At 36.5% G+C, this 12,606-nt stretch overlaps 1 protein-coding gene across 1 annotated transcript in view; it reads left to right on the plus strand.

Moving 5' to 3' along the window:
• Nucleotides 1–12,606, plus strand: part of PARD3B (par-3 family cell polarity regulator beta) — a 907,405-nt gene that overhangs the window by 91,003 nt on the left and 803,796 nt on the right. The window contains exon 2 of the mRNA XM_081095604.1: nucleotides 12,294–12,395. Coding sequence (XP_080951730.1) covers nucleotides 12,294–12,395 — 102 coding nt within the window. The remainder of the gene's footprint in view (nucleotides 1–12,293; nucleotides 12,396–12,606) is intronic.

Raw genomic sequence — 12,606 nt, forward strand, 5'->3', positions numbered from 1 at the left:
GCTATATTTCCTGATAATAGTTTTCTTTTACATATGTGCATGTCAGATGGCAGTAGCAGTAAGAATTTTTCTCCTGTGCTCATTATTAGTGAATACATACAGGATGAGGGAGAATGAGGCAGTTCAAGGAGTGATCAGTATCCTCTAGCTCTCTCCCTTTCTTTACCCTATTTTTTTTTATCATGTTTATTGGGCATCAATTTTAAAGCCTGTATTCAATAGGAACTTTGGCATATGTGAATATTTGATGTAAGTATTTGCTGGATTCAGTTTTAGCAACTCTTAGCATTGCTCTCATGAAGAAGATTGCAGAGACAATGTTTGTACTGATTTAGAAATGTTAGAGAAAGACAAGTATCACATGATCTCATATGTGGAATCTAATGAACAAAATAGACTGATAAACAAATTAGAACCAGAGACACAGAAGCATGGAACAGACTGCCTAATTTCAGAGGGAAGGCAGGGGTCGGTGGGTGGAAAGAGATCAACCAAAGAACTTGTATGCATATATGCATAACCCATGGACACAGACAATAGGTGGTGAAGGCTTGGGTCAGGGATGAGGGGGGCAGGGGTGGGCTAGAAGGGGTCAATGGGGAAAAAAGGGGGATATAATGTAATACTTACAATAATAAAGATTTAAAAAAATTTGATAACTGATTGAAATGATTGTTTTTTTAAATCTCTTAATTTATGTAGTAAAATATTTACAGCACACAAAAAAAGAATTTTGGGGGAGTGGCTTCTTAAAACCCTACAGTATATTAATTGTGTTTATGGCTGTGGTTTTCTTGATTTTTTTTTACTTTGTTCTTTAATACGGACTTTTAAAATTCTTTAAAAAGCAGAAAATGTCCCCAGTTTAGGATTTGAAAAAAAAAATTCTATCTATCATCTATCTATGTATCTATCTATGTATCTATTATCTATGTATGTATGTATGTATGCATGCACGTATGTATCTATCTATCATCTAATATATCTATCACCTATCTAAAATTTTTGAATGGTGTTGGCAGAGTCTTGAAGAATAGGCTATGCTGTTGACCATATGAAAGCAGAAGTCTGCCCAAGAATGCCCCGCCCTACAGCTGTTTGGCTCCTGTTAAAAGGGCTGCAAGGGCTCTGCCAACAGAACAAGTATAATCTTCCTGGCATGGCTTTCCTGTGCCATCTGGCTCAGGGCTGTGGCCCCACACCCAATGGCAAATCTCATTTTGGAGGAAGTGAGCCACATTGATCAACCAGTGGGTATAAAATTCTAATCATTCCTGCTATCCATGCCTATGAACCCTTCTAATTTACACAGAGCAGGAGCCAACTCACTAGACCACATCTCAGAAAAATTGTGCTATGATCTTGGCTCTACCAGAGGCCAATTTTGTGACCTCAGGAAATATGCTCAATTAATCTGGGCCTCAGTTTCCTCATCTGCAAAATGAAGTAATTTGATTAAATTCCCACTTTGATGAATCAGTCTATGACATCTAACTGGTAATTTTCATAAAACAGTGTTGCAAGGAAGTACAGTTACTGGGAAATGAGATTTAGCATTGACCATTGACGTTGATTGTTGTAGTTCTTACCAAGTTTTAGAGGGTTTTGAGGGCATTGTGGGAACATTTGGGCAATATGTGAGAAGTAGCAAACTCTTCAAGAATTCTGCGACTATATTATGTCTTTGCATAGAGCCTAAAGCTGTTGAGTAACTGTTCACTGAATGGTGACTGAGTGTTTCCTGTTGCCTAGTAGTGTAGATTTCCTGTCTTGAATTTACCCTGGTCCTAACCATTCTTATTTCTAAATAGGGTATTATCTGTATGGCAGTCACCAGTAATTGACTTTGTTGCTTGTTGAACTCATGCTGGTTTTATAATTCTGGACTGGGCTCTTTGGAAGGGGAAGTAAAAGGAGTATGTTAAGAAGATGAAGACATTGCACATACACTTGATAATGAAGCATGCTAGCAACTAATCATAGAGGCAAAATGAAATAGATATAAGCAAAGCATGAGTAAGGTAATGTGGGGTCATAATAAAAGGAGAAGGTAATTCTAATTGGAGAAATTAATTCTCTGAGTTGAGCCTAGAGAGATGAGAGCAAAGATTAAAATTAGGTAATTTTTATACACGTTCTTTATGAAGTTGAGGACGTTCTCCTCTAATCCTAATATACTGAGTTTTTTTTGTTTTTTTGTTTTTGTTTTGTTTTTTAAATGACTGGGTATTGTATTCTACATGTATTGATATGATCATGTGATTTTTTTTGAGGTTTGCTTTTAGCCTAATGATAGGATGGATTACCTTAATTGATTATTGACTATTAACCAAGCCTTTCATACCTAGGGTAAATCTTAATTGGGGGTCGTGGTGTACAGTTATTTGTATATATTGTTGGATTCAATTTACTAATATTTTGCTGTGGATTTTTACGCATATGTTCATGAGAGAGATTGGTCTGCAGTTTTAATGTTTCCAACTGTTTAGGATTTAGGGTAATGTTGGCCTTATAGAATGAGTTACAAAATATTCCCTCTACTTCTGTTCTTTGACAAAAATTGTGGGAATTTGTATAATTTCTCCATAAGCATTTGTCTGATTGATTAATGAACCCATCTGATCTGGATGCTTTCTGTTTTGGAAGGTTATTAATTATGAAATCAACTTATTTAATAGATATTGTTCTCTTCAGATTATTGATTGTTTTCTGTGTTTTGACAGATTGTCTTTTAAAGAATTGGTCCATTTCATCTAAGTTACAAATTTGTGGGTATAGAGTTGTTTATATTCCTTTATTATTTTTATTATGTTCATTGGAACTGTAGTGATGTTCCTTCTTTCATTTCTTATATTAGTAATTTGAGTTCTCTCTTTTTCCTTAGTTAGCATGTCCAAAAGACTTATCAGTTTTATTGATCCTTTAAAAGATTCAACTTGGTTTCATTGATTTTTCCATATTGATTTATCATTGTCAATTTCATTGATTTCTGCTCATTTTTTCTTTCTTTTTTTTTCCTGCTTACTTTGAATTTAATTTGCTCTTTTATTTAGTTTCCTAACGTGAAAACTTAGATAATTGATTTTTAGATTTTTCTTCTTTTCTAATGCATTCAATGCTATAAATTTCCCTCTTAGCTCTGTTTTTGATGTACTCCATAAAATTTTTCTCTAATTCTCCAGGTACTTTATGATTTTCTTGACTCCAAGCATTAACTCTGTACATTTCCATATGTCTTACAATTCCATATGTCTTAGTCCTAATCTCTTTTATGAGCTCCATTCCCATATTTTAATCCCCCTATTATATATCTTAGCCTTAATCAACTGGAAACATCTCAAATTCAATGCATGGAGAAACTATAGGGTGTCCCCAAAATGCATATGCACACTTTAAATAATTATAAAGTCAATGTTTATTAAAATAAATTTCATTTTTAAAACTGAGCTACCAGATGTTAAAGTATGTATACATTTTTTGGGACACCCTGTATATTAGTTTTATTCTACTTTACTGTTTCTTCCTCCATGTTTTCATCTTGCCACATGTCTTATAATTGATTCTCCTATAGTCTTAAATTTTAGTGTGTTTTCTTTTATTTATTTTTGTCAGCCTCTGCCTTTCAGGCACTCACAAATAGTGAAAAGACTTGCTTTTTCAGTATAATCTTCTTTTTTAAATTTTAATCCTCACATGAGGATATTTTTCCATTGATTTTTATATAGAGTGGAAGAGAGAGGAAAAGACAGAGAGAAATATTGATGTGAGAGAAACACATTGTGCCCTTGACTGGAATTGAAGCCAGGGTCCTTCCTTCCGCAGGCCAACGCTCTATCCACTGAGCCAAACCGGCTAGGGCTGTAGTAGAATCTTTATATTCCCACTTATTCTATGCCTTTGATGTTTTGGACTCTGCCTTTATGCATTAAGAGACTTGTAGAAATTTCAGAGAAGGATAAAGAAAGTATGCTTATGAGGTAATTGTAAAGGGAGTCAAAGCTTGGCTTTAACCCAGTGGGATCTGCATCAGACTTTGAGCTTACAAAACTATAATATAATAAATATGTGTTGCTTAACAATAAGTTTGCTGTTACAGGAGCAATAGGAAACTAGTAGCACTTTTCTTTATTGCTAATTGGCTATATGAAGGGGTTGGTTCTCATATTTTAGATACTAGGAATTTATAATTTTCCTAGAAAAATTAGCTTATTTTTACTTTATATCAAAGGCAACTATGCTCATTTTCAAAGAATGGTATTTCTTGCCTATACAAAATTGGACTCAATATGTTTTGCTATTGAATGTGATTATATTTACTTACATGTTTGTTTGTGACCATATATACATGTGTAATATATGTATCTATATATTTCTTACTATATATGTAAAACATAGATATGCTATATACATATAGAAACTATTACAAAATAACTAGAGGCCCGACGCATGAAATTCGTGCAAGAGTGGGCCTTCGCAGCCACGGGCAGCTGCCTGGATCCCTCCCTTGTGGCTGCCTGGATCCGGATCCCTACCTCACAGCCACTGAGGCTGCCTTGCTCCTGTGGCTGCAGCCCCAGCTTAGTCCGGAAGGACATCCAGTCTAATTAGCATATTACACTTTTATTATTGTAGATATTTTGGGATAACTTACTATGTGGTTTTGCTTACATATCAAAATGATCAAAATAATTTTGACCAATTGGGAAACCTGTAAAAAGGATAATATATTTGGCCCTAGTTGGTTTAGCTCAGTGGATAGAGTGTCGGCCTGCAGACTGAAGGGTTCGGAGTTCTATTGGGGTCAAGGGCACTTGCCTTTCTATTGGGGTTGTGGGCTCGATCCCTAGTAGGGGTCGTGCAGGAGGCAGCCAATCAATGATCCTCTCTCATCATTGATGTTTCTATCTCTCTTTCCCTCTCCCTTCCTCTCTGAAATCAATGATATATATATATATATATATATATATATATATATGCTACATACATATAGAAAATATTATAGAACATGTATATATGTTTTTAAGGGATGATATATTTGCACAGTCTTGTGTTGTGGAAACTTTACTTGGTGTGGGGCCAGGCATTTTTGGGGAGACTAGACAGGCAGTTACTACCATTTGGTATTTTCATGTCCCTGCCATGCTTATTCAGCTTGACCAGTGGACTGCCCGCCCCCCCTTCTATGCCCACATAAGGGACTCCTCTAAGGGACTCTTTTTCTGAGCTGTGACTGCAAATGGACTTGCCCAGGGGTACAGACACTTGTTGGGAGAACCGATTTCCATTCTCGAGACTGCCACTGACTTTCCTCCTCAAGTCTTTCTCAAATGTCCTCATTTCAGTAAGACCTGACCTGACACCCTATTTTAAAATATAAACTCTCTGTATCCCACCTCCTTACCCTATTCTGTTTTTTTTCCTGCCAGATCACATCACTTTCTAACATACCATTTCACTTAATTGTTTATTTTGTTAATTACTGCCTGTTTCCCCTCCTCACTGATAATTTAAGCTCTATTCTTCCAAGGATGTGGTTTTTCTCTTCTATTTTGTTCATGGATGGTTGTAACAATTCAACATGTACTTGTTGGACATATGACTGCCATTGACACGTGGTATGCCAGTTTCTACTTTTCTACTGCCCTTAGCTCCAGGTCACAAGGTTAAACCTTTTGTTTTAGGATCAATGAAATAGACTTTTCTGTTACAACATGAGTTCTTTTCTCCTCTTTCTTTGTTACTCATTTGTTTCTCCTTCTTTTGATTCATGTGACAAATTTATGATTGATGCCAGAAGTAGTTTTAGGTGCTGCGGATAGGAAAGTGGAGAAGTTGTTTCTGTATCAGGGAACTCAGTCTAGCTGGAGGAGGAGAACAAGCAATAAAAATTAACAAGCAATTGACTAAGGTAATGTAATGTTCGATACTGGCCGTGGGGGAGAGCATCAGCTTTAGACGGACAGGGAAGGCATCTCTGAGCCGGGGGTACTTGAGCTCCTCTGTTTCTACTTCCTTTCTTGTGCTTTCCGTGTTCCTTTTAGCTATATCTGTGACCCATCTATATTGTTCTAGAGGAATGACTATGGGAGAAACTAAACTAACAGTGGTGGACAATAGTGTCCCAATACTTTTGGAAATCAAAGACAGATACTCCTTCACCATTCCTATTATGGCCATACTGCAAGAAGTTTTATAAACAGTGAGCAGGAATAAAGTTGATGAGTTCTTTATGTTACTTAGAGTTAACTTATTTTTATAAACACTGTCACCAATACCTCTTTTGATGTAAATTAAAATGCTCTTTTCTATGTCTAATTTCCTTGGTGATGGAGCATAAAACTTTGTGAGTAATGAGTTAGAGGTCACGGTAGTTACCTGTAGGATGCTTTAAACTTCATTCATTCATTTATGCAGAGCTACACACACACACTTGATAGTATCTGTGAGAGGTATTCTTTGGAGTTACCTTTTAAAAGATGCCAGCATCATAGCAGCAAGAAAGTTTGGATTTAATTGGCTGCATTAAGTAAAGTTTGCATTGTATGAATATGCATTCTCAAATACTTATTAAAATCCCTTTTGTAGCAGAATAATTTTGGGGGTTTTAGAATGAACACATTATTTAAAAAATTCTAGCTTGTCCTTCCTACTCTTTGGGGATGTGACTGCTTCCATTCTTTGGCTGCAGGCTTTGCATTCCTTTGGACCACACACGCTTCTAAAACCATGGCATCCGGGTCTTTGGACTATAAAACGTCTTTGAAAATAATTAATGGAAAGCAGGATTAAAAAAATAGTTGTTTTTAACATTAATTTGAAACATTAATTTGAATTAGAATGTACTGTGATGATGTAGGCAATAGATTTGAAAATAATTGAAAGTTGTCCTTTATTTAAAACAAACAAACAAACAACCTCTATCTAGATATCTGGACCTCTTCCCTCAAATAAATGTAGGTTAATTCCAGTATGAAAAATGAAATATATATATATAATTGATTTCAGAGAGGAAGGGAGAGGGAGAAACATGAAACATCAATGATGAGAGAGGATCATTGATTGGCTGCCTCCTGCACGCCACCTACTGGGGATCGAGCCCACAACCTGGGCATGTGCCCTAGACCAGGATTGAATCCAGGATCCTTCAGTTCACAGGCCAATGCTCTATCCACTGAGCCAAACCAGCTAAGGTGAAAAATGAACCTTTAAAGTTAAGTAGCAATAGAAATGGATATGACCCACTGCCTTATTCTTAGATAATTGTTCTTTTTGTTAAGTTCCTTAATCTTATTTTTTTTGTATTAAAAAATATACCTTGTCTCTTCTGTTTATTAAGCATCTGACCTTGAGTAAGTTAATTTATTTACCTATGCCTTGTTTTCTTCATCTATTAGATTGATAACCACTTCATGAGTCTATTTGAGGATAAACGAGTTAATCATATAAAACATGCAGTACCTATTATAGTCCCTGGCCTATAGTAAGTACTGAAACAAATTATCTGTTATGCTGTTGATGAAGATAATGGTGAAAATGGTGACATCTTGTTTTATGGACATACTGCACCAAATTCAAGGAGTTAAATTCTACAAGGAAAATTCTAATTTTCCATTAACTTCCATTTTACAATTGTTCTTGTTTTCTACTGGGTAAGATTATTCTTGTGAAAAAGCAAAGCCACAAAAAAAAAAAAAAACAAAAAAAAACCCCACACAAAAACCAGTTGCATTACTGAGCCTGTAATCGCCACCACTAGCCCTTCTCTAGACATTGGCCTTTTGTTGTTGTTTGTTTTTGCAGAAATTTCCTCCCCTTTGGGGGTATTTTTTCTCTTCTTGGACCAGAAGGTTTTGTTTAGAAACCTCCATGTTTTCCCTCTTTTGATTATTGACATAATCTCAGTGCTTGGTAGTCACAGCATTATAGTTTCTGGCTTGCCAGTCTCCTCCTCTAGGCATAGCAGATGAAAAATTGTTATTCTTCAAAACTTGGGCTTCCTAACTGGTTTGGCCCAGTGGATAGAGCTTCAGCCTGCAGACTGAAAGATCCCAGGTTTGACTCCCGTCAAGGGTATGTACCTTGGTTGCGGGCACATCCCCAGTAGGGGGTGTGCAGGAGGCAGCTAATCGATGATATTTCTGTCTCATCGATGTTTCTAACTCTCTATCCCTCTCCCTTCCTCTCTGTGAAAAATCAATAAAATATATTTTAAAATGCACACAAAAAAACTTGGGCTAATATAGACTCTCTAAGGTATAGGGACAAATTTCATCTACGCACAGTGAAGAATATTTGTGCCTGTTTGGAACAGTTTTTACATTGATCATTAAAAGTACCCAGTAATTGTCTTCCCATAATGCATGTGTTTTAGTTTCCTATTTCAGTTCACTTCTGTAGACTGGTTAAAATCCCAGTGGTGTTTAAGTTAACTGTGCATTATTTAAAAAACAGATAAGTTACTATCAGAAATGGAGGAAACAAAATGTATATTATGTGATTTTTCAATATTTTAATGATCCTAGGAGTGTAAGTAATAAGATTTATTGCATAGCACATATACTAGAGACATTTTCAAAGTAATTTAAAAGTTATATGTATTAGAGAAATTTTTGCAATATAAAGGTAGATTAAATGTCACGATCATGAAAAATACAATAAATTTTTCCAAGTGATTAATTGTCTGAACTATTACACATATGTGAACATCTTTTCATGTTTGATCAGTTTTATTCCTGGTGGTAATAAAAGCAAGTAAATGAAATGCAAAATGTTGACTGCGAGGTAATGGTTGAAATTTCCACATGCATAAAGAGTCAGGGTGAATTTATGGTTTTATGATGGCTGTCGGCTGCTAATACTGCATGTATATTCTTATAGTGATCTATAGCATCATGGCCGAAGTCCCATGGGCACAAAACTCACAGCGGGTGTGTACTGTGCATGCTGATTTACCTCTCTTGGAGACTGCTTTCAAATAGCTCCTCTGTTTTTGTTCAGGATTTCTTGTGTGCTCCCCACTAGCCTACCCTTTCCTCCTTTAGAGTTAAAAAGCAGCCTCAGTGTGCAATGGGGAGAGTTACAATTGCAAGCAGTCTCTTTATATTCTGCCATCCTGTTTCACTTAAACATTTTGGGGGGAGGCTGGATATATGATTCCAAAATATATCAGATTACTTTTCCCCTTTGCTTTAGTTCTGTAAAAATTTTAAAATTTATTTTCTTTTTATTACTTTTATTGTTTTTTTATTAATTATTTTTCCATCAGCATTTATCCCCAATGCCCTCTTCCACCTCGATCCCCTCTGTTCCCCCTCCCCCACAATCACCAAACTGTTGTCCATGTCCATGAGTTCTCCTTTTTTTTTCTTTTTCACTCAATCCTGTACCCCTCCCCCATACCCCACCTCCCACCAGAGCTGTCTGCCTGCTCTCTATCTATGAATCTGTCTCTATTTTGCTTGGTAGTTCTGTCCAATTAAATTCCACATGAGTGTAAAATTTTTAAGTTATGTATGCTTTCGAGTCAAAATTAGACAAAAAACGGTCTTAGTTTCAACTCCCGTGCCTCATTTTCAGAATATCTTTGTTCCCACAAGTATGTCTGAAGGTGGAGTGTGTGACTTAACAACCCCTTCCCTCTGCCACTCCTGCCGCGCCCTTCGCCATGGTCAGATCCCAACCCCTTGCTGTTTCTTCGAGTTCCCCGATTTTAAATCCGAGTCTTTGGTTTTATTCTCCCTCTTCCTCCTTTTAGGCAGGAAGAGAGCTGTGCTTTAACCAGTACTTCTGTTGTTGGGGGTAATTGTTTACTTAAGTCTTAGTTAATAAAATCTGTTTCTATAAACTTAACATAAGAGAAAAGGCGACGACTTAATAGATGTCAGCTTTTAAGTAATTGAATATAAAAAAGCAAACTCTTTAGAATACATCATCTTCTATAAACACGTTTAAAATCAACAGATTTTATCTACAGTGCTGTAATATGTAACAAACTAACTCCACGGAAGTTAATAGAAATTAATTCCATTGAACTCCTTTTGTAAGAAGGCTACTTTTACAAGGAAGAGGTAGTGCTCCATAGATTTCAGCCAGAAGTTTTGGGTAAGTTTGGAGAAGCATATCGTTCGTAGCATGGCCGTAGCAGAAAGACTCAGTTCCCAAAGATTACTGGGGAAGTCCTTTCTTGCTCTCTTTTCCGTATTTTCTGTATTGTCTCGTGGGCATTGCTTAGTGTTTTGTCTACCCCAGTATTCTCCCTATTTAGAATATAGTCCATTGTTCTTAGCTCACCTGTTATTTATTTTTTTGTAGGAAGCAATTTAAACAGTCCTTAAAAATTTGTCCTTTTATGTATTTATTTAATAATTCTTTATCGTTGAAAGTATTACATATGTCCCTTTTTTCTCCCCATTGACCCCTCCAGCCTGCCCCCCCCCTTACCCTAGGCCTTCACCACCCTATTGTCTGTGTCCATGGGTTATGCATGTATGCATACATGGTCTTTGGTTGATTACCTCCCGCTCACCCACCCTCCCCCACCTTTCCTCTTGAGATTCTGTACTCTGTTCCATGCTTCCATGTCTCTGGATCCATTCCGTTCACCAGTTTATTTTGTTACTTAGACTCCACTTAGCATGATATTGTCCAGGTCTTCATGCTGTCTCAAAGGGTAGGCGATTCTTCTTTTTCACTGTTGCATAGTATTCCATGGTTTAAATGTACCACAACATTTTTATCCACCCATTTGCTGATGGGTGCACTGGGCCCATCATCTCACCTTTTATTGCACAATCACCTTGAGTTGGAAAAGGTCTCTGGTTAAAGACTCTAATGGATGGGTGTCTTACGCTCCTCTTACCTGGTTGTATAATCACTGCCCTATCTGGGCAATAAACTCAGGCAAAGTTTCCTAATAAATCATCAGTGTTTCCATGCATAAATCTAGCATTAGAAGCAAAAAGGAGTTCCTTTCATTTTGCTTGGAATAGCTCTTCAGATACTCTATAGAAAACTTAACTTTGAAATGTCGAAAGCCTAGCTAAGGAGAATTCCTTTGAATTTTTAAAGCCTATTACTTTATCAAGTCAGATATGAAAAGCTATGTACTTGGGCCACACTTCAGTAGCCTATTGAATAGAAGCTATAAAGGAATTATTATTTAATGGTATGCCCTGGACTTGTTAATAGTATGAGACATTGAAGAGGAGGCAGTGTGACAACAATTTCTATTAGTTTTTGTAGAACTGCACTTGAATTCTGTGGGTTATGTTTATTTTTAATACTTTATAAAGATTCATGTAGTAAAGGCTTAGAGCTTTATCCTAGAAGAATTTCCACTTCTTCTCAGGAACTGGTAGCCCTTTATTGGAAATTGAGTGATTTATAGCTCAAAAGTTTCCCAATTTGAGAGGCTTTCTAAGAATCTCAGAACCAAATCAATTATAGCTTGGCTATTCTGGTAAAAACCTTACTAATGTTATTTCCTCCCTTGCTTCCCATTCATTGGTTCATGTTCTTGTCTCATCATTATAATGTTTCACTTGCATATTTTTCTCTGCAAATGGGCAGTGCATAAGTAACTGAATGGGCTCCACTACTGAATTCTAAACTGTGGTATCAGAGTATCTAGCCACTTATCAAATTGAGAAAACAGTTCTTTTCCTTAAACATTATACTCCTAAGTGGTTTTTAAAAAAACAACACATTCAACTCTGACACAGTTTGAGTTGCCGTCATGGAGACGAATACTGGAGTTCTGGCTCCCAGTATCACTGAAAATCTTAGTGTGAGGGCGTGCAGAGAGCATGGCGATCCAAACAGGCAAGGGGCTCAGGGGTCACCCCACTTCATCCATATATTCCAGTTATAGCTATTCCTTTTGATATCCCCCTGTAGTTTTGGAGTCTTAGTTTGAACTTCCAAACCTTTTTCACCTAGTATCCTCAAGAATACCTTTCTTTTCCAGAGTGTTCCTGGGATTACCTAAATTGTAGGTTATAGAAAATTCCTTGAATATGCTTTTTAAATAGCTAAGCATTGTTTTTTTATTACAATTTACCTTCTAGGATAATTGATGGAATATATATACTTTGGTTTACTGATTTATATGAACTAGGATAAAAATGCTAAATATTTATCCAAGTAAATAGATAACTTTTGACTTTAGTGTTTAAAAATATCGATTATCACTAGAGCATATTTTTAATGAGCCGGCTTATTTCTTTTAAAATTAAAATGTAGTTTACCTTTTTGAAAAGTTTGAGTCATGAAACTTGTTGATGGTTCTACTACAGGATCCTGGCTACTGGGTGAAGATTCATCACTTAGAATACACAGACGGAGGAATCCTGGATCCAGACGATATCTTGGCCGATGTCGTGGAAGACAAAGATAAGGTAGATGACTCTAAAAGTGTTCCTCTATAGAGCTGTGTGTTTTCCAGAGAGTGAGATCCTTAGCAAACTCGTGTGTCAGTTATTATTAAAACATACCATCTGTTCAGGTTTTTACTTGGGCAGCCCATAAATCAAAGTTCTCCATGAGATGTTTGGGAAAACTTTGACAAGGTCCGAGAGTCTGTTCGTGGTGGCCTGATTAGCAGACACT

This window comes from Myotis nattereri (genome assembly GCF_964212035.1).
Source record: "Myotis nattereri genome assembly, chromosome: 7".
Lineage (NCBI taxonomy): Eukaryota > Metazoa > Chordata > Mammalia > Chiroptera > Vespertilionidae > Myotis > Myotis nattereri.